This window comes from Gekko japonicus, unplaced genomic scaffold (genome assembly GCF_001447785.1).
Source record: "Gekko japonicus isolate JY-2015 unplaced genomic scaffold, Gekko_japonicus_V1.1 scaffold58, whole genome shotgun sequence".
NCBI lineage: Eukaryota > Metazoa > Chordata > Lepidosauria > Squamata > Gekkonidae > Gekko > Gekko japonicus.
This window is the reverse complement of record NW_015162475.1, coordinates 2,102,695-2,125,202: the sequence shown is the minus strand read 5'-3', so window position 1 is coordinate 2,125,202 and position 22,508 is coordinate 2,102,695. Positions and strand designations below refer to the sequence as shown.

At 40.4% G+C, this 22,508-nt stretch overlaps 1 protein-coding gene across 2 annotated transcripts in view; it reads left to right on the top strand.

The window, feature by feature from the left end:
- The window catches only part of GOLGA4 (golgin A4), a 74,229-nt gene that overhangs the window by 595 nt on the left and 51,126 nt on the right, over window positions 1-22,508 (top strand). Inside the window, exons 2-7 of one of the 2 annotated variants that reach the window (XM_015405746.1) lie at window positions 5,349-5,441; window positions 9,441-9,539; window positions 15,774-15,839; window positions 16,285-16,599; window positions 18,266-18,313; window positions 18,492-18,548. In XM_015405746.1, the coding sequence (XP_015261232.1) occupies window positions 5,349-5,441; window positions 9,441-9,539; window positions 15,774-15,839; window positions 16,285-16,599; window positions 18,266-18,313; window positions 18,492-18,548 (678 nt within the window). The remainder of the gene's footprint in view (window positions 1-5,348; window positions 5,442-9,440; window positions 9,540-15,773; window positions 15,840-16,284; window positions 16,600-18,265; window positions 18,314-18,491; window positions 18,549-22,508) is intronic. The other variant, XM_015405747.1, reaches the window with a different exon arrangement.

The window sequence follows — 22,508 nt, the reverse complement described above, 5'->3', positions numbered from 1 at the left end:
GGAAGAGGCCAAGGGGGGAGGGGAGAGCGGCTGGCGCTGCGGCCGGGCAAGCCTCCGCGTAGGGCGTCGGACGCCGGCCCGGAAGAACGCTGAATGCGGAAGGATTCCAGATGGGGGACACGGGACTGAGCCGTGTTATAGTCTGCGGCAGCAGGATACGGGGAGTCCCGTCGCACCTTGAGAGACGTACGCAGTTTATCCCGACAGTCTGGTTTGTGCTGCAGTATCTACTTCTAAAGTGCCTCAAGACTTCTGTTGTATTTTAATGCGGCATAGTATCTGTCTCTCACACGCGCACGGGACAGTTTCACGCGTACCAGAATTAGACTTTGTTGGTCTTAAACGTGCCACTGGTCTATGTGTGGGGCTGCCAGCCTCCAAGTGGGGTTGGAATTACAGCTGATTTCCAGACAACGGATCAGTTCTGGAGGAAATGCCTGGTCTGGAGGGTGGACTCTATGGCATTGTACCCTACTGAGGTCCCTCCCTTCCTCATAACGCTGCTCTCCCCAGGCTCCCTCCCCCAAATCTCCAGGAATTTCCAACCATGGAGTTGGCAATCTTAATGTTTGCTTGGGAGTAAGGTCCTCCAACCCCAGGTCACTGCAACATATATGGTACCACCAACTTTAATACAAATTTATTATCAGAAACTTAACTCACACCAAGCACGCCCTGTTGTGATTTACTTCTGAGTTCCCACAGAAGGAAAAGCCAGCCTGTGTCACAGGTTACCCCCTGTTTCTTGTGGTAACAGTGGTGTGTTAACTTCTGAGCCACTCCCCTGTGTAAAAAGCATTTGGTTCAACTCCAAGGCGTTAAAGGGAGGCATCAAGCATGCAGAAGAAGCTTCCTTTTTTGAGATAGCCTCTGGCAAGAGGTAGCAATGAATGTTGAAAGAGGGGGAGGGAATCGCCGTAGTCTACCCTGGGATTGGCAAGGGTGGAACAGGAACTGCAGCACAGCTTAACCGTAGTGCATAGTTGATCTTTAGCTTTTTAATGGGTCATATATAAGTCTCAAAGTTCATAAAAAGAGTAGGTGCATGAATATTATTTCTGTTATAAATATATGTTTTCTTGGTGGTTTGGTAGAGTTTGGGGGCCAACTACACCTTATTTTGGAGATCTGTGACAGGTGCTTCTGTTGTGATTTATTTTTATTTATTTTTTTGTTACCCTAAAAAGTAGCTGTGTAAGGGAGCAGCAGTTTGGTTCAGAATCGTACAGTGCTTGGCAAGAAAAATTCTCCCTTGCCCTCTGCATCTTTTCACAGATTGGAATTGTTCCCCTTGCAGTTAGCCTCACTAGATTAAGAAGACAGGCAAAGACCTCATGGGCTACTTAGAGCCTCAAGGAAACTGATTTCATTGAGGAAAAACGTGTGGTGGAGGAGAGTTACATCTTCTTTTGCCCAGCACTAGTGGCTCCAGTCTGAATTGTGAAAAGTGTCATTGGCTAAATGTCTGTTTCAAGGAATTTTATTTGCAAACAAGCATACTTCCCCCCCCCCCGATAGATTTAGCCAAGTTGCCAATATTTGTTGTTGTTCAGTCGCACAGTTGAGCCCGACTCTTCGCAATCCCGTGGACCACATCACACCAGTTGCCAATATACATATATTTAAATGGCTGTCATAACTTTTTGTATACAACCACTAGATCTTAAAATAGAATGTATTCCAAATGAAGTAGAAAAGAGTAAGAGTCAGAGTCGAGTAGCACCTTAAAGGCTAACAACATTTGTGGTGGGGTGTGAGTTTTCATGAGTCACTGCTTACTTTTTCAGAATTATAGAATCAACAAAACTTATCAGGTTGCATCAGTGCCATTCTATGACAGCAGCATGTGATAGAGATCATGCATATTAAAGTCATTCAAGGGCTATTATTTTGACACTTTGCGTCTGCAAAGACATACTCTAACTCAGGGGTGTCGAACTCTTGTTATGAGGGCGGGATCTGACATAAATGAGACCTCGTTGGGCCGGGCCATGTGTGTCATAAAATGTAATGCCAGGTAGCGGAGATATAAACTTTATAAAGGACACAAACACAAAGGGTTTTTTTTAACTTAAAATAAAGACATGCTTAAAACATTAGCACCCTTGCAATATTTTGCTTATTTAACAGTGTCTGATAACTGACACCTCTTGCTCTGAATTATTGCATCAAAATGTCTGTGCTGTTGCAATCTCGAGTGTGCTGTTCAGGTGTGTATCTGTAAGCTGCAAACCTATGATGACACAGCAGCAGCAGAACTGGAAGCAGAAGACAGCCAGTTCCACTGTGGGCCTGATAGAAGCCCTCCAGGGGCCTGATCCAACCCCCGGGCCGCATGTTTGACACCCCTGGTCTAACTAGTTAAGGTTCTGAAGAAGTGAGCTCATACCCTGCCACAGATTTTGTTAGTCTTTAAGGTGCTAAAAGGTAAAGGTAAAAGTTTCCCTTGCTCAAAAGCCAGTCAAATCCGACTATAGGGGGCGGTGCTCATCTCTGTTTCCAAGCCAAAAAACCAACGCTGTCCGAAGACTTCTCCATGGTCATGTGGCTAGCATGACTAAACGCCGAGGCGCACGGAACACTGTTACCTTTCCACCAAAGTGGTACCTATTTATCTACTTGCAATTTCTTGCTTTTGAGCTGCTAGGTTGGCAGGAGCTGGGGCCAGAGATGGGAGCTTACTCCGTCACACAGTACTCGGGTCTCTTGAACTCCTGAGCTACAGACCTTCCAGTCTGCAGCTCAGTGTCTTAATGTCTGAGCCATCATGGCCCCATCTTTAAGGTTCTACTGGACTCTTACTCTTTTCTACTGCAACAGACAGACTAACAAGGCTACCCATCTTGATCTATTTCCAGATGCAGGTTAATGACATTTCAGATTAAGGCATAGTTTATTACTTCATGAAGGATCTTTCTCTAGTCACCAGGGCTATGATTTTGCTCTTAGGTGTGCATAGGATTAAAGCCTCAACCTCCTTACTTAGGAATAAACCCCATTGTATCTAGCATTTTATTTTTTCATTCGTACCTCGCCTTTCTCCCCAGCTGGGATGCAAAGCAGCTTACACCATTCTCTTCTCATTCATTTTATTTTCACAACAACCCTCTTTCTAACCATATCTGAAGAAGTGAGCAGTGACTCATGAAAGCCACATGATTTCTTAGTCTTTAAGGTGCTACTGGACTCTTTCCTACTGATACAGACAAAGGAACACAGCCACCCATCTTGATCTACATATGAATGACCCAGGGTCCACCCCCATAGGCTTCCATGGCAGAATGGGGATTTGAAGCTGGGTCTCCCAGGTTTTTGTCTTGACACTCTCACTGCTACGCTATGTTGGCTCTGTGCGGGCCTTCCTTCTCACACTCTTCCAATATGCCATGAAACATCTTTCATGCTCTCTCCTCCCCATCTGTCTTTTAAAGTTGTACTTGCCATCTAGCCAGTTAAGCGGTATTCAAAAGCTTAGTCTCACTGTGTATTGATATTTTGGCTGAGCCCAATAACAAATATTGTAGTATTGTTTTTTTCTCCTGCTACACAGCTACCTACAATTTTTGACTGAGAGACTTTAAATATATTCCTTCTGTAATCATATCTTAATATTTAGACCATTTGTTTAGGTTAATTTTAATTAGCTAGTTCTACTGTACTAAAGCTTATACCTTGAATAAAACTTTGTTGGTCTTAAAGGTGCCACTGGACTCAAACTTTGTACTATAACTAGTTAGAGTCCTCAGTAGCCTGTCTTTAATAAAAACATTTTAGCTAGGGTGGGGGTGGGGGATGGACTTGATGAGAGTTTATAATTTGTTCTTTAGTTTCCATAAGAAAAGTAGAACGCTGCTCTAAACTCTTTAAATAGGTGCTTAGGGTGTTCCATATTTACTGGTAAGCATGTTACTCCTACAACATATACAAGTACTGAGGGCAACAACTATTCTGTACTCCCTAGCTCATGTATCTGTAATGCACATGTTGATAGTTATTATCATGCATTTATTTTGTGTGCACATGGCATTTATAAATGTGTATGAAGTCATCTCAGCACAGCTGAATCAAAGTGTTTATAAATTGACTTCAGAGAGGGAGAACTAAGCATGTGACTAATTTTCCCATTTAAAGCAACATAACTGTAAAATTTAGCTTAAATGGAGTCCAGTTGCTGTGACATGAAAACAGTTAACTTGTATGTTCTCATGCAGTGAAAACATAAATATGGAATATTTTAGCTTCTGGGGAAATGGAGTAATTTTCATCATGATCCTAGGAAACGTTGGCCTCATGATAGCTCATTTGCATTTAAAACTCTCCATATTATTTATGAGAATACCCATGGTTTTTGAGTCACGGAATCTGTGCATGTAAAACCATGCTGAGACAGATTTATTTATATTTACATTGTTATTTTAAGGTAATATGCTTTATATTTCTGCATAAGTGGTAAAGTAGGCAGTGTATGCAGTTAGTAATCTATAAAAAGGGTCCCCAATTAACTGAAAGTGCATCTTTTTGCTCCCTTGCATGTCCCTTAATATTTGGATGAATGTCTCTTGTTTCAAAGTCAGTGAATGAATGAGATGCTTCCGTGTCTTTGCAGATGTAAAGTGTCAAAGTAATGGAGCTTGAATGACTTTAATATGCATGATCTCTAAATGTTATCACATGCTGCTTTGTCACAGAATGGCATTGATGCAACCTGAGAAGTGTTGTTGATTCTGTAATATGTTGCCTCCTGAAGTGGTACAACAGATGCTACCCATATATATGTTACATTAGCTGGAGGACCAGCTTGTTAGTTTGTACCAGGAAATAGTAGTCATTTGAAATATTCAAAAGAAAAATGGTCACCAATGGATTCCTTGACCACAGAAGCAACATCATATGAACAGAACAGAAAACCTTTATTGGCATAACAAACATCATATGTATTCTTGTATATGATATGGGAAAATTTTTATACCACCATTCCTCCTAAAGTGTACAGTTTTAAGTTTATTGGAATCTGCTTTCTAAGGTGTCCATTGAAATTGATGGACTATAACCATCTAGAAACAGACCTTGTTACCCTCTCATACCTCCAATTAAGGGATGTTTCTGACTCTGAATAGGATCATGTTGTTTGTGTGTAGTAACTATACATGCTTCAGCATTGGTAAGATTTACTTTTTGTTGACAACCCAAAACCATGTAATAATTGAAACTGTTGCAAAATTTTTGTATGAAGTTTTAAGAAGACGTTCAGTATTCTTTGCAAACTGAGTTGTATGCTCTGTAGGTTATGCCAATAAAGGTTGGTTGGTTGATTAATTGTTGTTTCAGTATTGTTACTTCTATTGCAGGGCACCTCTGCGTCTTCACCACCAGTTACAAGGAGCAGAACATCTTCACTTGTAGAGCAAAATGATGAAAGCACTTTAACACCAAACAGAGAGGTGGGTTGAAAACCAACTTGTGGACAAGGATAGGAAGGGATATCCCAAAATAATGAAGAAACCATGAGATAAAGGATACCTAACAATGATACGCAGCAATGAAAAATTATGAAAACTGCATGTTATAATATGTGCCAAAAGAGTAATAATGTCACACTTATGATAAAAGAACCATAAACAATGCAAGAAGATTAACTCCCAAAATCCTAATTAAAGGTTTACTGTAATATAAACATTCAAGTACTGACATGTGTCTCTTCAGTCTCCTCTGTCAGCATTATGCAAGATAAGGAGTTATTCCAAAGGGGGGCAAAGGAGTGCCCAGTTTAATATTAAACTGCAATTCTTTCTAAAAAATGAATTTTTCTTCAAATAGCTATAGTATGAGAGAGAATTATATCAAATATTCATGTGGCTAGATTTGGTTCACCTGCATACCAAGTAAGGATTCAAGAGGTACACATAAAATTTTCCTGCAAGGGTTAGGGTTGCCAGGTCCCCTCAGCCACTGGTGGGGGATGGGGGTTAGGGTTGCCAAATCCCGGTTGGGAAACTCTTGGAGATTTGGGGATGTACCCTGGAGAGAACAGGGACCTCAGTGGGATACAAGGTCATAGAGTGTACCCTCCAAAGCATCCATTTTCTGAAGGGGAACTGATCTCTGTAGTCTGGAGATGAGCTGTAATTCCAGGAAATCTGCAGGTCCCACCTGGAAGCTGGAATCCTAAGAAGGACATTTTACTTAATGTATGATATCTGAAACTCCCTACCCCTACTTAATAGGGCTAATGCCAAAATATAAGACTGATTTGTACTTGATTATGACCTTTCTTGTCAAGTAAGTGATTTTATTAAGCCTAATTCCACTTGAACAGATACAAACAGAAATCTGTTAATTTCACAGCAGCTTTCCTTACCTCATTACCATTGTGTAATGCAAAAGACATGTGAACTGCAGGACCAGAGTTCTTGGTCTGTCATCTTGTGCAGCATAAATGCTTTATTTGCAAATCAACATGTCTTTATTGTTTTTAGAAGCCATTTAGTGTTCTTGTTCATGAAAAACAAATAATAGAAAATAGGAATCTTGATTTAAATCAAGATACTCTATAGAAAATATACACTCAGAAATCTAGGAGTAAGAAAATAGTAAGAAAGGAAGCTTGTTTGCCCCGTAACAGTTCTAGAATTTTTTAAGGAAGAGCCTGTGAGGTTTGGAATGTGTTGGCTATTTAATTAATGTTAAAGACACTTTCAAAGGTCTTTCAGATATTCCCTTTTCTTTGTTTCAGTATGTAGCCACAATTTGTTCAAGGGCATGGCTATCTTAAGTGCACATTCACCATTTCCATTGCTCATTATTGTTTCCTGATCCTGAGGCGATTGTAACCAATTCTGATGTAAACGTGTTTTAGTTAAATATTAACTGGACAAGTTTTTCCAGATATTTGCAGCAATTTTTGTAGATGGCTGTCTCTTCTTTCATCTTGTATCTTCCCACAATTCAGTGAAGTGTTGTCAGTGTAATCATAATTGGTATGATCAATAGGCTACTACTAGTTTTATAGGTTAACACATACCATAAAGACTAAAGCAATTGGTACGCTTCTGCAGTAATTACCAATTTGCTATAGGAAATCAGAGTTTTTCCTACAATTATTTACTCTTTATTGCTGAGTCAGTAGTCTTATTGGTTTGTGAACTCAGTGAAATTATTTTGGATTAGATCTGCATTTGGAAGTGTCACTTCTGAGTATCCTGCTTTCAGAAACCTGATTCCGCCTGGGGGTTTCCAGTTGCAGGATCATTGTTTTACACAGTTGCTTTTGAATGAGCGGGTCATTAGTGGCAAGTACGAAAAGATAGAGGTTTTTGCTAGCTGCCTTTCATCAGTTGCCCTACTTTATCATCTTTGTGGATCATGAACCTGTGACAGTATCGCTAGATTTAGCTGCATGCACATTTCAATTAAAATTATGTTAATTTGAAAGACAATGCATTGCCAGGTTTTCTGTGACCCACATTTCTTCTTAACAGATTATGGTATTTAGGGAATAATGCAGAACAAAAAAGAGCAGTAGATGTGCCTGCAATAGGGTTGCATAGAATCCGATAGTGAAACTGATAGAGGTAGTGTGGTATTGTGTCAGATTAGGATCTGGGAGGACCGGGTTCAAATCCCCACTTGGCCATGAAAGCTTGCTGGGTGACCTTGAGCAAGTCACACACTTTCAGCCTAACCAACCTCATGGGGCTATTCTGAGGATAAAACAGAGGAGAGGATAAAAATGTAAGCTGCTTTGGCTCCCCACGGGGGGTGGTTGGGCTATAAACAAACAATTCAGTTTTTGATGCTCATAGGCAAATCCTTTACAGATTTTGGGCGTCCCTTAGTGTTCTTTTTTAACCGCATGGATCAAGATGGGTAGCCCTGTTTTTCTGTAGCAGTAGAAAAAAGTAAGAGTCCAGTAGCACCTCAAAGACTAACAAAAGTTTTGGCAGGGTATGAGCTTTCGTGAGTCACTGCTCACTTCTTGATATTTGAAGAAGTGAGCAGTGATAACTGCATAATTATGTAAGAAATATATTTGTTGGTAACTTTAAATGTAATTATAGAGGCTAATGTATTGCAGTATTTTGATCTTGGTCTGAAGTATTTAATCTGTATAGTCTCTCTATATGGGCTGTTCTGTTGATTGATATGACAATGAGAAGCAATCCCACCACTTTGCTTGCTCTTCCCATATGCCCTCTGATTTAAATTTATCCTTTTATTGTTCATTATATGTATTATAGTGGCTGTTGTAAAATTTTGTGCATTCTTCTTTATGAACATTCCTACTACAGTGGTTAGTGTCAGATTAGGGTTGAGAAGTCCCAGGTTTTGATCTAGGGATGTGCATTCGGTTCGTCCGAACTGAATGCACCCCTGAAAATGACCCATTCGGGCACCTTTCGGGCTACTGCAAGCCACTGAATTGCCGCCGAAATTGTACTCTGAAAATTTGGAGCCTCTCCCTCAAACCCCCTCCCTCCCAGAGCCACTAACAGCACCGTGGGAAAAAGTAATAAAATGGGGAGGAAAAACCATGTACCATGCCTTGAATTTCTTGGAAGCGGCAGGATAATAATGTAATATATAGGTAGATCATGTGATACTCAAATTTGCATGTTCCCCACAGAGTTACAGTCTTGCTATATAAAAATAAGAATAGAATTTTAGTGGGAACTGTGACTATGGCCTCAGATGTGTTTTGGTCTCATGGTAAACCAATGTTTAGAAATGTGTATTTGCAGCATGTTTCTTTTTGCAGTGCTGTGGAATTTTGTAAATGTTAATGTTAATTTTTTGGCTGAAATCCAGAAGGTTCCATTAGGTTTTTTCTTTCCTCCCAAAACAGTAGGGTTAGTTAATGAAGTTCAGTGAACATATATGTCACCTCAGAAAAGCAGCATAATGAACGTCTGATGTCTACCTTCTTTTTCTCTGATAACATGTAATGGGCCCCTCCATCAATAATTCTTAATATCTTCAGCAAGATTAGTTCCATAGCTGCCTATGTTGTACATCTTGTCCCATGCTGATCTGTGTGTAACTTGTAGCAAGTGGATGTTGTTAAGAGGCTTAAGGGAAGATTCTGATTCTTCTATCATAATTCCCATATCATAAACAAGATCCCTAAAGTATCAGAATAATTCCATATGTATTTGTAAATAAAATTACAATATACAATAGTATATATGCACACGAAACTAGAATAGGATCAATTTCAGTTTTTTAAATATCCTCATGCCTATGGCTGGTTTTTCTGTTCTAATGTGTTCTGTGGATGCATTTTTCTTGGTGGTGTTGCATTCTTTTGCTGCTATAATTAAATATTATGCAGAAACTTGGTTGATGAGGAAAAACTTTGCAACATGCTTTTGTGTTTTCCCCCCCTTTTACCTCCTTACTTTGTTTTTATTTTTCATCTTGCTTTTTTGCACTGAGTGACACAGCTGCTAGCTGGGATGATAGCAGAGCCTGCTTTTCTTTCTGAGTATACTGTCTTTGCTTTGGATCCCACCAAACGACCTAAACCAAAGAGTCAAAGTGTGGTGAGTCTCCCACCCCATCCATCACAGTAATGACTTTGGCTGGAACAAGAGGATATTGTAATTCTAGAAGGCAAAACCAGCATTGCTTTTGGTTTATGGGCTCACAAAAGCATACTAAGTGACCTGTTTCTAACACTGCTCTAAAAAGCTCAGCCGTATTATTGGTTAATTTGTGGCTGGAGAATTGGATAACATAAACTTAACATTAAAGATTAACCTTGCTTTAGTTACATCATTCACAACAATATGTGCTGTACTTTGTTACTGAAAAGCAGCCCTCCCTTTTTGATAACAGATCTATTCCTTAAAAAGTACTTAGACAAAGTTTTTTGTATACATGATAGTGTTGAGGAGCACTTGTTTTTCAACTCCCTTGTGAAGAGTAATGTTATGGTCAAAAATGGGGTCAACCACTTAGAAAACTTGTTGCTGATCCAAGGATTCATTTTTGTTGGTCTTCCCTACTTTGTTCCCACAATACAGTAGTAGCTTTTGTGCTTTAGATTCATTGGATGTCTGGTAATAAAAATTTTCCTTGTGGGTTGATCACTCTCTTAATTGTTATATCAACATATTCAGTTGGTGCCTCCATCAGACAGGAAGCAATTCAGGTCAAAGTGAAGATGTAAAATTTCTGGAAACTTTGAAGCTTGTGAGGGGGGAGGGTTTTTTCCTAGGTGGCATTAAAAAAACCCTGGATGTTTGAGGAGAAATTTAAATATATGCTGTCACAAACCCATTTTGGCTCTCAGCATCCCTTGACCACTCTGTTCTACCCCTGCTGCTTGGGAGTCAGTTTTGCGCACTGGAGCCGGCTGAGAACCAAGGTGGTATGTTGTTTAAAGCCTTACTTCCAACTCCTGGTCTGGGAGATCTTCTTTGGTATCAGCTGCCATCATCAAGAGAACTTTTTTGGTTACTATCAATGATTCTGGCTTTCTTTAAGTCAGTAAGTCAGTCTCTGTCTCTCTCTGTCTGTCTCTCTCTCTCTGTAACAATCATAGAGTTGGAACGGGCTATACATACCATCTAGTGACAGTCCAACCCATCAGGGTACTTCCTTTCCTGGAACGTAACAAAGATTTGTTGTTGTTGTTCAGTCGCACAGTTGAGTCCGAATCTTTGTGACCCCATGGACCACATCACGCCAGGCCCTCCTGTCTTCCGCTGTCCTCTGGAGTTTGCTCAATTTCATGTTCATTGCATCGGCAACACTATCTAACCATCTCATCCTTTGCCATCCCCTGCTTCTGTTACCTTCAATCTTTCCCAGCATCAGGGTCTTCTCCAGTGAGTGCTCCCTTCTCATTTGGTGGCCAGAGTATTTGAGCTTCAGCTTCAGTATCTGTCCTTCCAGGGAACAGTCAGGGTTGATTTCCTTTAGGATTGACTGATTTAATTGCCCCATTCTATTGTAGCCAGCAAGACTTGTGGAGGGAATCCCCCCCCATCGTGACTCCAGGGCCCACCGCCCACCTGCAGCAACAGTGTTGGTATCTGGGAGCTGCTGGGATCTCAAGAGTGGCTCCTGGCATCTTCCACTGCTGCAGCTGGCCCCAGAGGCTCTCCTGGAGTCCTTTGCTGTACAGCTGGGCTTGTACAGAGTGCTGCACCATGGCAGCCAGGCAGGGAGCAGCTCCCAGAGTTTTCTGCCATGATGGCCAGGCCCAGATTTGACATCTGTGGAAGCGGCAGCCACCAGCTCAACTGGTAAGTGGGGAATTTAACCCCCCATTGTATTGGTAATTTTTTTCTACAAATCTAGAGAGTACCCCAAGTTTGCAGAAAAATATATTTAGAGTCACTGTGGTCCCAAACCATGGATTTAAGGATCCGCAGATAGGGGCAACATGTCAGTGTTAGATATATAGGGGATAGGAAATCTCATGTCTGCGATACAGTGTTAAGAAGTTTAGTCTCAGTTCCCAGAAATAGACAAAGGGGGGGGGGGGGGGGGAAGAGTCCTCAGATTAATATATTTTCAGTGAGTAAAACTTTGTCTTCAAAAGTGTTTTGATCTTTTCAAAGAGACAGCATTTGGTCTGCGGGGAAGTCCTTAGGAAAGAAGTATTCCCCTCACCTGATTTTGCCATTTCCCCCACACCTTCACATCTGTGGGTCAAAGGATCATAGGAATAATAAAGGAGGTGTAATTTAATACTGGGACGTTTAAGTAGTTTTCAGTTTCTGCTTTTCCTCTATGCAGAATACTGAGCGTTCTCTCCGATTCAGACCAGTTTATTATGCTATCTTCTGGAGCTTTAACTTCAAAGTGCTTTGAGGACTGCAAGAGTATGGCATTTAGGTTTTCTACTTGTAGTTTGTTTACTGCTGAAATCAAGTGAATAAAGTGTTGGAGGAGTGTTCCCTACTTGTTGCTTTCTCTTTGCATTGTTGGGTTGGGAGTACTGCAGGACATTCAGTGAGGACTTTTGTAAGTGTTCTTGCATGTGCTAGGTAATACTTTGGTTTTGGGACTTAGAGTTTTTTTGGAAGGGGAAGAACTAAGTTGACAATTCAAACCCAGCTTCATTGACTGGTTTAGGGCAGATTTATATATGAATGATGGCATTCTCATACTGAATCAAAGTTCTAAAGCAAGAGGTACACAATGATTAGATCTTAGTTTTTAGCTTATTACCTTGAGTTCTAGGTGAGTACCTAACTCGTGTTCTATAGTTATATTCATCTGTAGCTGTTCTTATGAAACCTTAAAATAATTATTAGCCAAATGTAATAGTAAATACCGTAATGATTAGCCAAATGTAATAGTAAATACCGTATTGTTTTAAACTAGTATAATGACATTAGCCAAATAGGAAGGTTTCCTGAGCAAGTTCAGTTTAAATGAATGAGAGCTGCAAAAGCACAGAACAGCTTTATTGTATTAATTGATTTCAATGGAGCTTTCACAGTAAATCTTGCTGGGTTATGACCTGTAGTGTAATTAACTGCATTGGGTCAGTTTGGGGCAATTAATGAATGTATGATACTGACATAGTGGTGGTGGAAAGTGCTGTTAAGTCACAGCTGACTTATGGCAACCCTGTAGGGTTTTCAAAGCAAGAGATGCTCAGAGGTGGTTTGCCATCGCCTGCCTCCACATCACAACCCTCGTATTCTTTGGAGGTCTCCCATCCAAATACTAACCAGGGCCCACCCTGCCTAGCTTCTGAGATCTGATGAGATTGGGCTAGCCTGGGCAATTCAGGTCAGCATTACACTGGATTGAATCGAATGGTTCATTTTTGTGGCTTCTGTGCAGTCCCATATAGGATCACGCTTGCCAAGACCTCCCATGCTCAGCCACCTCCCCTCACGGGTTGGCTCCTTCCTGCCCAGCTGACACGTGACAGCCTGGGGCGAAGTGAGCACTCCTTACCTCAGTCTTTTCTTTGCTGCCATGGAGATTGGACATCTTCACTGTCTTCTGATTGTTGCAGGTTTTTCTTCAGTGATTTCCCTTGATTATTTGCTCTTCTCTCTTTGCTTCTTCATTATACTTCATTTCTGTATAAAGGGGGATTGGAAGGAGGATGTTACTATAGAGCTATGGCTCTATTTTAAAAATGTGTCGCATGCAGCTTAAAAATGGTCCTGTCGAATGACACAACTGCTGCCTCCGATATTTCAGTGAAGCCCGCAATGTCTTGGCTTGCACTTTTTGCAAGCAGTTTACCCCAAAATCATGTATGGATCAAGCTTCCAGGCTGAAAGCTGTCCTTTGGGAAAGGGCTGTAGCAGCTCCAGGCAAAGATCAGACCCCATCTAAGGAGTTGGAACTGGACCATTCGGTCTGTACTCCCCCTTTGGGTCCGTGCCATCATATCTGTATTGGAACCAGGCCCAGTATCCAAAAAAAATCCTCAGTGGCATGTAGTGCCTTTGAACCATCACCACAAAAGAAAAAAAAAATCAAAGTTGAAATATAAGGCTTTACATCCCTCCTCCACCCAACTTGGAAAGGATCCATTCCCCACCTGGGGACCTCAACCCGCTTTCTGATTAACAGATGATCAACATCTCCTTCATCTGGCTGTGGGGTCATTGAGGTCACCCATCAGTCTCCCTCAGAAGCTGAAACCCGTCCAGCTAAATGGGACTACAAATCTTTAGGGGATTCTGTGATCCTTCAGTGTTGGGGACCTCCACCTCTGCACTGGTTCCAGTATGCTTCATCCATGTACTAGTCCATGCATTGGGAGCAGCAATTGCCACCTTCTGTGGGACTGCACAGAAGCCACGAAGATGAAAGCAAGGTTGCCCTTACCTATAACTGTTGTTCATCCAGTGGTCTTCTGTGCAGGCAGAGTGAAAGGATCCCTTCCTCCTTTCCCCACCGTGGGATCCTTGCATTCTGGGGTCTTTCCATGGCGATGAGAAGGGACTGAGGGAAGGAGCGCTCGCTCTGCCCCGTCACATGTTGGCTGGGTGGAAAGGAGCTGATCCATGGGGGGAGGGGGCTAAGTGCCCAGAACTCTCTAGAGAGCTTTGAAAAAGATCTCTGCGGCAGGCCTTGGCAAGCGTGGTCCCGTATGCACCTGCACAGAAGACCACTCAATGAATGACAGTTATAAGTAGGTGCAGCCTTGTTTTCCATTCCTCTGAGACACCTCTTGCTCCAGAGGACAGCTGCACCAGAGTAGGATGGAACCTTTATTTTTATTATTAATTCAATTTATATCCCGACCTCCTTGCGTAGCAGGGTCAGGGCAGCTTACAGTAGGCTAAAATATGTTAAAACACAGATGCATTGAAACAATGCAATAATGTAGTATACAACAAATGACAATCATAGGTAAAGGTAAAGGTTCCCTTGCTCGAAAGCCAGTCGAATCCGACTCTAGGGTTGCGGTGCTCATCTCCGTTTCAAAGCCGAAGAGCCAGCGCTGTCCGAAGACGTTTCCGTGGTCATGTGGCCGGCATGACTAAACACCAAGGTGCACGGAACGCTGTTACATATAAAAAGATAAAATGCTGATGGTGGTAGCGTCCCATAGGGTCGAATTACACTGGCTGTTATTGTTCAGGTTAACAAAGAGGGATCTAGTTTCGGATCCAGTTCAGTGTTTGAGATCTTTCTTTGTGGCATGTTTTGTATTTACAGAAATGAAGGAGACGATTACAGCTTTAAAAAATAAAAGGCAATTATAATGGAATCATTATTGGGCCTTTAAGGAAATAATAAAAAATGTTTGAATTGTTGACCTCAGTACTGAAATACTTAGTTAAAATTGGCTATTTTCCTTTCAGTCAAAACCATGTCATGAACAAGTGTCTGTATTGGTTTTGAACAATTGTAACCAGCATTGTATTTCAGTCTCTTGTGATTCCGAGCAATACTGGAGAAGCTGTTCCTAGGACATGTGTTACTGGATAAACCCTAATCCTTAAAACATTTGTTTTGGTTGTTCATTTACTTTTCAGGCCACAAATACAGTTCCCCTAAATTGCGGACTTAGCATGTTAAACAAAGTGATATACCTCAAGTATTACGGTATTGTATGATTTGTTATGTTATTGTTTATGGTGGTAAATAACCGTCTTCGTATGTGAGGAGGAATCCTGGTTAATTTAAATCTTTGGGAAACAAGTGCCAAAATTGATGATTTTACTTTGAAGATAATTTTGAAATTACAAAGTTGAACAGTGGAAATGCTAAATTTCATAGGCAGCATTTAGTAGTAATGTATGTGGTAGAGCAATATAATTGCTTACAATCAGGCAGTATGTATTTGTTCCTTCCTAGTTGGTTTCTACAGTTGTAAAGCCCTGTGTTTGCAGGAACTTTAGCTTATCTTTCATGAAGCACAATGTTCCATGTAGGTACTCTTCTGCTCATAAAAAATGGGGATAGAGAACCAGATCTTTGATTTCCAATTAATTTTTAAGAGTCTTCTTAAGGAATTAGTTGTATATGTGTAAGCTCAACATATTTTAAGAAGCAAAGAGCATCTTGCTCTATTATACTTATCTTGCTAATTCATGTAAACGGAGCTGCTTTATAGTTTTGTAAATTACAGGGCACTGATTCAACATTCTCCATAACATGCTTGTGTCAGTTTGCATGAAAACATTTTAATAAGTAATTGGAAAAGTAACAGTACTAATAATTAACTAAAAACAAATTAAAGGAGTTATCGTTGGGGTTGCTTTGTATGATTACAAGTCATCTTTTTAGAGTGTTGTATTCTTGTTTTATTACTGATATTTTTTCTTTTTCTCCCACTCCAGCCTGTGTCTAAGCACACAGTTCCCAGCCCTAACAATAGTGAAAATGAACAGTCTTCTTCTACGCAGGTATGTAGCAACTGTCCTTTTTCGTAGTAAAGTTAGTAATTTAGCTCAAAGATTTATAGTTGTGTTATCTCATTATAAGAATAGAGGTAACCAAATGCTTTGATGTTTGAGCGCAATAAAGTCTGGGATTAAGATTGCTGTTTAGTTGTAAAACATATAATGTTTGTTAATATTTCAGGTGGGTTTAATATCTTTAAAAGTGCTGAAAGCTCAAGGCAAATTGTGTCCTTTACTTTTTCAAGAAAATATTTTTAGTCTAAAAGAGTAGAATTTATTAATATATTAATAGAATATCTGCATGTTATAAATTGGATGGTATAGTATTTATTTACAGGAGTAAACTGTGATAGTGGAACATACTTTTCTATATGCTGGTATATTTTGTTAGCCGTCTCATATGTTTCTTTATCAAGCTTTAGAAAATCATTGCTTTGTGTATTTACAGCCCAGTGATGTCCAGTCTTTCGCACAAAAACTTCAGCTTCGGGTTCCTTCGATGGAATCATTGTTTCGAAGTCCATTAAAAGACTCTCTGTTTCGCTCCTCTTCTAAAGAGTCTTTGGTGCGGACTTCTTCAAGAGATTCATTGAACAAACTGGACTTTGATTCTCCAGGGCCCACATTCGATCCACCGTCTGATGTTGAAAGTGAAGCAGAAGAATTGCCAGGAAATGTAGACAGCTTGCCTAAGGAGCAGTTGTTGCAACGATTGCGTAGGATGGAACGCAGTTTGGGCAGCTATAGAGGAAAATACTCAGAGGTAGAAAAACATACATCATAAACCGCTGCACAGCATTTAATGTCTACAGTTTCTTGTTTGTATGTAAAATGTATATTTTTATGCATCACTATAAAAAAGTCAGTTCCCTGAGTTCTAGCACTTTGTAGGGCATTGTTGCACTTGCCAGCTTGTTTCCTGGTTCTTGCTTGCTTCTTAGGTCTGGGACAAAACCCACACAGAGCAAAAGCCCAGTGAACTTCTGGTTGCTCTCTACCAGCTGACTATCTAACAAAGCTCTGAGCAGGCAGAGGCACATCACAGGCAGGCACATCACAGCCACATGCTCTCAGCTTGGGTACAGATGTAGATTTCGTTATGTCTCTGAACTTGTCAAACTATCCTGGTAGCAGTTCAGGCTGCTTCCCCTCTTTAGAAACTGAAATCAAACAGCATAGTTTTTGTAAAGCAAGGAGCCGATTCTGGCTTTCCTCTGCCTTCTTGGAGCAGGAGGTGCTTCTGAAGAGCCCTAAAATCTTGACCTTTGCATCAGCAAGAAGCACCCATTTGAAAGCAATCGCCTCTTATCATAGGAAGATGCTTGGCTCTGAGATTCAAAATGTTTTGCCCCCTTCCCTTTGTGATTGGCTGTGCCCCTATGACAGCCGTCTTGTGATTGGCTCTACCACCAGGGCAACCATTCCATGGTGACACCTAGTACCCATGCCCACAGGCTGAACAAAGTTGGGGATTCCTGCTCTAGTTTATCTGAAACTGGGACTATGCAGATTCAAACTGAGACTATCCACCAAGATTGGCTTGTTTCTCACATAGGATTGCATTGTAAGGGTTGGATTCCATGGAGGACTTCTGCAGATGGAAGGGATTTCCATCCATGGAATGCTGCTTAATCACCTCCCTCTTATTTCAACCCAAAATGCTTCCTGAAATGCTTCTCCTTAGGAAGAAGCGACCACCAAGATCAGCATGAGGAGAGAATAGGAGTTCTGTAAGGGAGGGAGAATCAGTGAACGTCTCCCTCTTCCAGATGTGGAAATCCTCCATAGGATCTGGCTGTACATCTACTGCTTATGTCCTTCACTGTTAAAATTACAGTTAACTGTGTTTGCATAGATGTTTTTAAAAGGTGTATGTGCTGTGTATCGACAACTTGTGAAATTTATGCTTTGTTATTACCTTCTGGATGGCTTTCTGTTTTGTTAATTGTTCTGCTGTAATTTGTTCTGTTCTAATTGTATTGGTGCATTACACAATAATAATAATAGTAATAATAATATTAACAGTAATAATAATAGTAACAACCAGTTCAAAGGGTGGTGGTACATTACATGATGAGAAGTTATTTTTTAACTATAGTTCTATCATGGCCTTTCCTTGTTGCTTAAAGGAGAGTAGTTTCTCAACTCTTTACCACCCCTTTCACCTTCAGCCTCTTGCTTTTTTCTCTTCCCCATCCCCTCTCCTCCAGCTCTCATCCTTCCCTTTACTCCTTCCCCAGATTTCCATGGGGACTCTATAACAACCAAAAATCTCCTATCACTGTACCTTCTTCCCTGGGCTCCTTTTCCTAAATAAAAGTCCAATGCCCAGGTTAACTAAGTTACTTGACTAAATTAAAAAAATTTTAGGAACCAGTTTTGATTGAGTTTGTCTTAATTGCCTTTTATGCTTTGTTTACGATTTCCAGCTGGTCACTGCCTATCAAAATGTGCAAAGAGAAAAGAAAAAGTTACAGGTAAATAAGAAAAAAAAATCATGTGGCATTACCAAGGAATTTTTCATAGTCTCATGTTTTGCTTTGAATAGAAAAATACATGTGATTGCCTAATACTTTGATGTGGAGATACGGCAGAAACCTCACAAATGGTTACCTTTTGAAAGCTTCAGAATTTGTTCTGTTTTTCTGATTTCAGGGAATACTGAGTCAGAGTCAGGATAAAGCACTTCGCAGAATTGGAGAGCTGCGGGAGGTAACCCTGAAATGTATTTAAATTTCCCAAGAGAAATCTGAGAATGTATGTGTTTATTGCGTCTAATAACAAACAAATACTAACATATCCTGTTTAAGGCAGGCACTGTCTTCTATAAAGTATTTTTGCCCACTCCTATATTCTTATCTACAATAATTCCTCTGACCCGAGATGATTCAAGAACCTATGTTCCATGTGTCACCCCACATAAATTCTACAGAAATTAAATATGCATGAGGGGGACCTGCAAGGGCTCAATAGAGATGGGAAAACTCACCCCCTCACTGCTGATTTCTGTCATTTTTGTAAAGGTAGATCATAGTTATGTGTGATTGGGCCTGGATGTTCCTTGAACTTGGCTATATATGCTTAAATCCAATTATTTCCAAGGGATTAATTTCCAAGGGTTTGCAGCATTACTTTCTGTGTATATTATTATTGGTGCAATCCTAAACAGGTCAACTCAGAATGCTACTCAGGCCAGTTAAATGGGGCTTACCTCCAGGAAGGTGCACTGATTCTGCTTTAGTAATAATTTGTTACCACAAATGGCTCTACGTTTCTACTGTGATCTTGATTCAGTCCTTAAGGTTTGATATTTGTATACTGACTTATGAATCCGTAGTTAGGCTAACTAATAAACTGTGATAAACCCTGATTATCTGATTGGATCAGGTATTATGGCAGTGAGTTGGTATTTCCTTATTATTAGAATGACCAAATGAAAGATTATCTAAGACCCCTGTTCACTGCTATACCCGCTTTTCTGTGTTCTAGGTGGGATAAAACCTGGCTGGCATAACTTTAATAAATGTTAGTGTTCAGGTTTCAGAGATCAAAATATTCAGACATACCAAACAAGACTGAAGCAACTGATATATTTCACTGCATAGAAAAGGATGCTACAGTTCTTGTTAGTATTCATGCATGTTTGTAGTTATTAGTTGACTTCTGAATGAAACTCTCCAGTTAAAACAGTTTACGTGTAAACACATGCAGTGACGTCAGTGAGTTGTGTGCCCCATATTCAACCAAGTTCGCATAACCTCAGTATTCCTTTACAGCCAGGGAGTGTGGAGATCTCCATTAACCTGGCTTGAGTAATTTTGGGTGGCTCAGTTCTTAAACAATTTAAGGGCTGTAGGCATTGTTCCTATGGCTTAATGGCATTTATGATGGTGAAAGGCCAGGGGAAGCTTTTGCCAGCTCAATTGTTCATGGCTAATAAGCGCCCCCCCCCCCCCCGCAATATTGTACTTGTTAGTGTCTCTTGGTCCCCATGAGCAGAATTCCAGAATGCTCAGTGGGGTGCAAGAAAGTTCAATTCTGCAAGCATTAACAAATATAACACTAGGTCTTCACATCTGATAAGACTCACACTAAAATTGTTCATGGCTAATAAACTTCATACAGGTGCTTATGGCTTTCTATGTTTACCAGTATTTTTTTAAAAAACCAAATTACTTGGCAGGATGTGGAATCTTTGTGGAGATTCCTGTACCTTTTATTGTCTAGCAATCCTTTTTGTTTAAGCATATGGTTTTTAAAAATTCCCACAGTAGTCCTGCTGTTGTTCTTGATATTGAGCCTAATTTAGGTAAGTGCATACTTGTGGATATAGACTTACAGTCAGTGTTCCCTCTAAGCTGAGTTAGTGTGAGCTAGCTCACAGTTTTTTAGTCTCCAGCTCACATATTTTTGTGTTAGCTCTGGAAGGATGGCTCCAGAGCAAACTAGTTTATGCAGTAGCCAAATTGCTCGCTCACAACTTTAATGCCAGTAGCTCACAAAGTAGAATTTTTTCTCACAAGACTCCACACCTTAGAGGGAGCATTGCTTACAGGCATAATGTAGTTTAACAGAAGACAATCCATAATATTTTTCCCTTACCTTTCGCTTTCAAGGCCAAGTTGCACAAGAAGAAGCTAAATCTTAATTTTGTTCATGAGATTAATGTTCAGAATACTGGATTCTGTGTAGGGTTATTCACTGGTCATACAAATGTGGACTGGTGTACTCTTTTGTTTTCAGTAGTAGCTTCATATGCATGAATTAACAAGTGCCATTATTAATAGCACTGAGATAAGCATGGTTTCCTGATAACTGCTGCATCCTTTAAAAAAACAGCAACCAGAGCATGCTATCCTGGTTATGGTGATGGAGCAAACTGAGCTATTGCAGCTTCTACAGGAGTGTGGGAATACTGAATCTTGGACAACCCAATGTTTTCTATTGCAAGTTTTCTATGTTTTTTGAATCTGCAACATTTCTAAACATACGCTGTCTTCTGGGAACCTCAATGCAGCATTCAGTTTAAATGGATTTTTAAAAACTTGGTAAGCAAATGTATGCATTACCCATTTTGATGGTTTTCCTTGGAGCGAAATACCACTCTGCAGGATTTTTCCTTTGCAGTTTTCTGCCTGCCTACTGTACTGCGTTTCCTAGCAGGAATTATCAGTGTCTGAGGAATAAAGTAAACTGATAAGAGACATTAGGGTTGCCAGCTCTGAGTTAGGAAACATCTGGGGATTTTGTGGGTGGAGTTTGGAGAGGGAAGGGATACCTGCAGGGTGTGATGCCATATAGAGTTCACCCTCCAAAGCAGCCATGTTCTCCAGGGGAACTGATTTCTGTGCTACGGAGATTAGTTGTAATAGGGGGAGATCTCCAGGTGCCACTTGGATATTGGGAAACCTATAGGGAACAGATGGTTGATTTTCAGAGGAACAAGAAGAAAGTTTGTTTTAAAAGGAAACACACAAAATCTGAGGTAAATCTTAAGAGATAACAAAGAGATGTGAAGTGTCATATTTTAAATAGTATTATCCCTCACTTAGGGGGCAGTGAACTTTGATAAGAAGGGTTATTGCATAATATAGTGCTCTGCTGCAATTTAGTTACATCCTAGGCCCAGGAATCTCTGGTGGAATACTGCAGTAGGTTTTTACGCTCAGTTACCCAGACAGAGAACCTGAATCAAAGATCCTGATACCTGTACAAAGGCATTAATCCACAGCTCTGTTAAATTAACCCTTCAACAGCACCTCTGCCAACTTCGAACTGCTCAGCCACTAACTGACTAAAACGCCCAACTGCCAATTCTTAACCCTTTCTCAGTACTCTAATCCTGTTGTCTGGTTCAGAGTTCTGAGGTAAATTTCTGTGTTCTGCCACTCACAGGCGCTTTAGTTGGAAACTTAAGAATTTCAGTTGTCTGCAGCCGCTGCTGTGGGGCGGGAAATTTTTTCCAAAAAATGTTCCAGTGCTGTATTTTTCCATGGAAAATTTATACCCCACATATGTAAATATAGTCTTTTTAGCTGTCAGATCTGTGTTGCTGTAGAACAATTGCATTAGATGGGGTAAGTGTGGTAAGTGTGGGGAGTGAAGCATGGACAAACTGAGTAAGCCGTACGTTCAAAGCTCTTTCTAAGTTCCTACACCTGTACATGGTCCAGGCTTTTAAGTGGCATATTTACCTTCTTTTGCTAACATTATTTATCTAAATTGGAGTTGGAAAATTTTCCAATTTAAATTTTCCCAGAAAATTTGTCTGAAACCCTGTGCTTGTAAATTAGATTAATTATTGGAGCAGGTGTAAGGTTCACACTAAGACTGAGCATGGCTGATAATCTTTGTGGAGGTGATTTTTTTTTTTTAATGGATCCATATTGTTTCGGAACCAACTTTAATTGCTCTGAATTACAAAAGTCCCCAAAAAAACCCCCCCCCCCCCCCGCAGAGTCTTTGTGGAGATTCTAACCTCCTTCCTTATGCACCAATATTGTTTTTGAACAAAATTATTTTCATTGCAGAAGTTCTCAGTATAATTTTTACGAAGTGGAGTCTTCATAGAGATTCCTTTGCTTTTGGGGGGCAGCCATCTTTTTTTCTTAAAGAACATTGTCCTTTTCCCCATATGGAATCTAATTCATGCAAGCACATATACTTGCAACT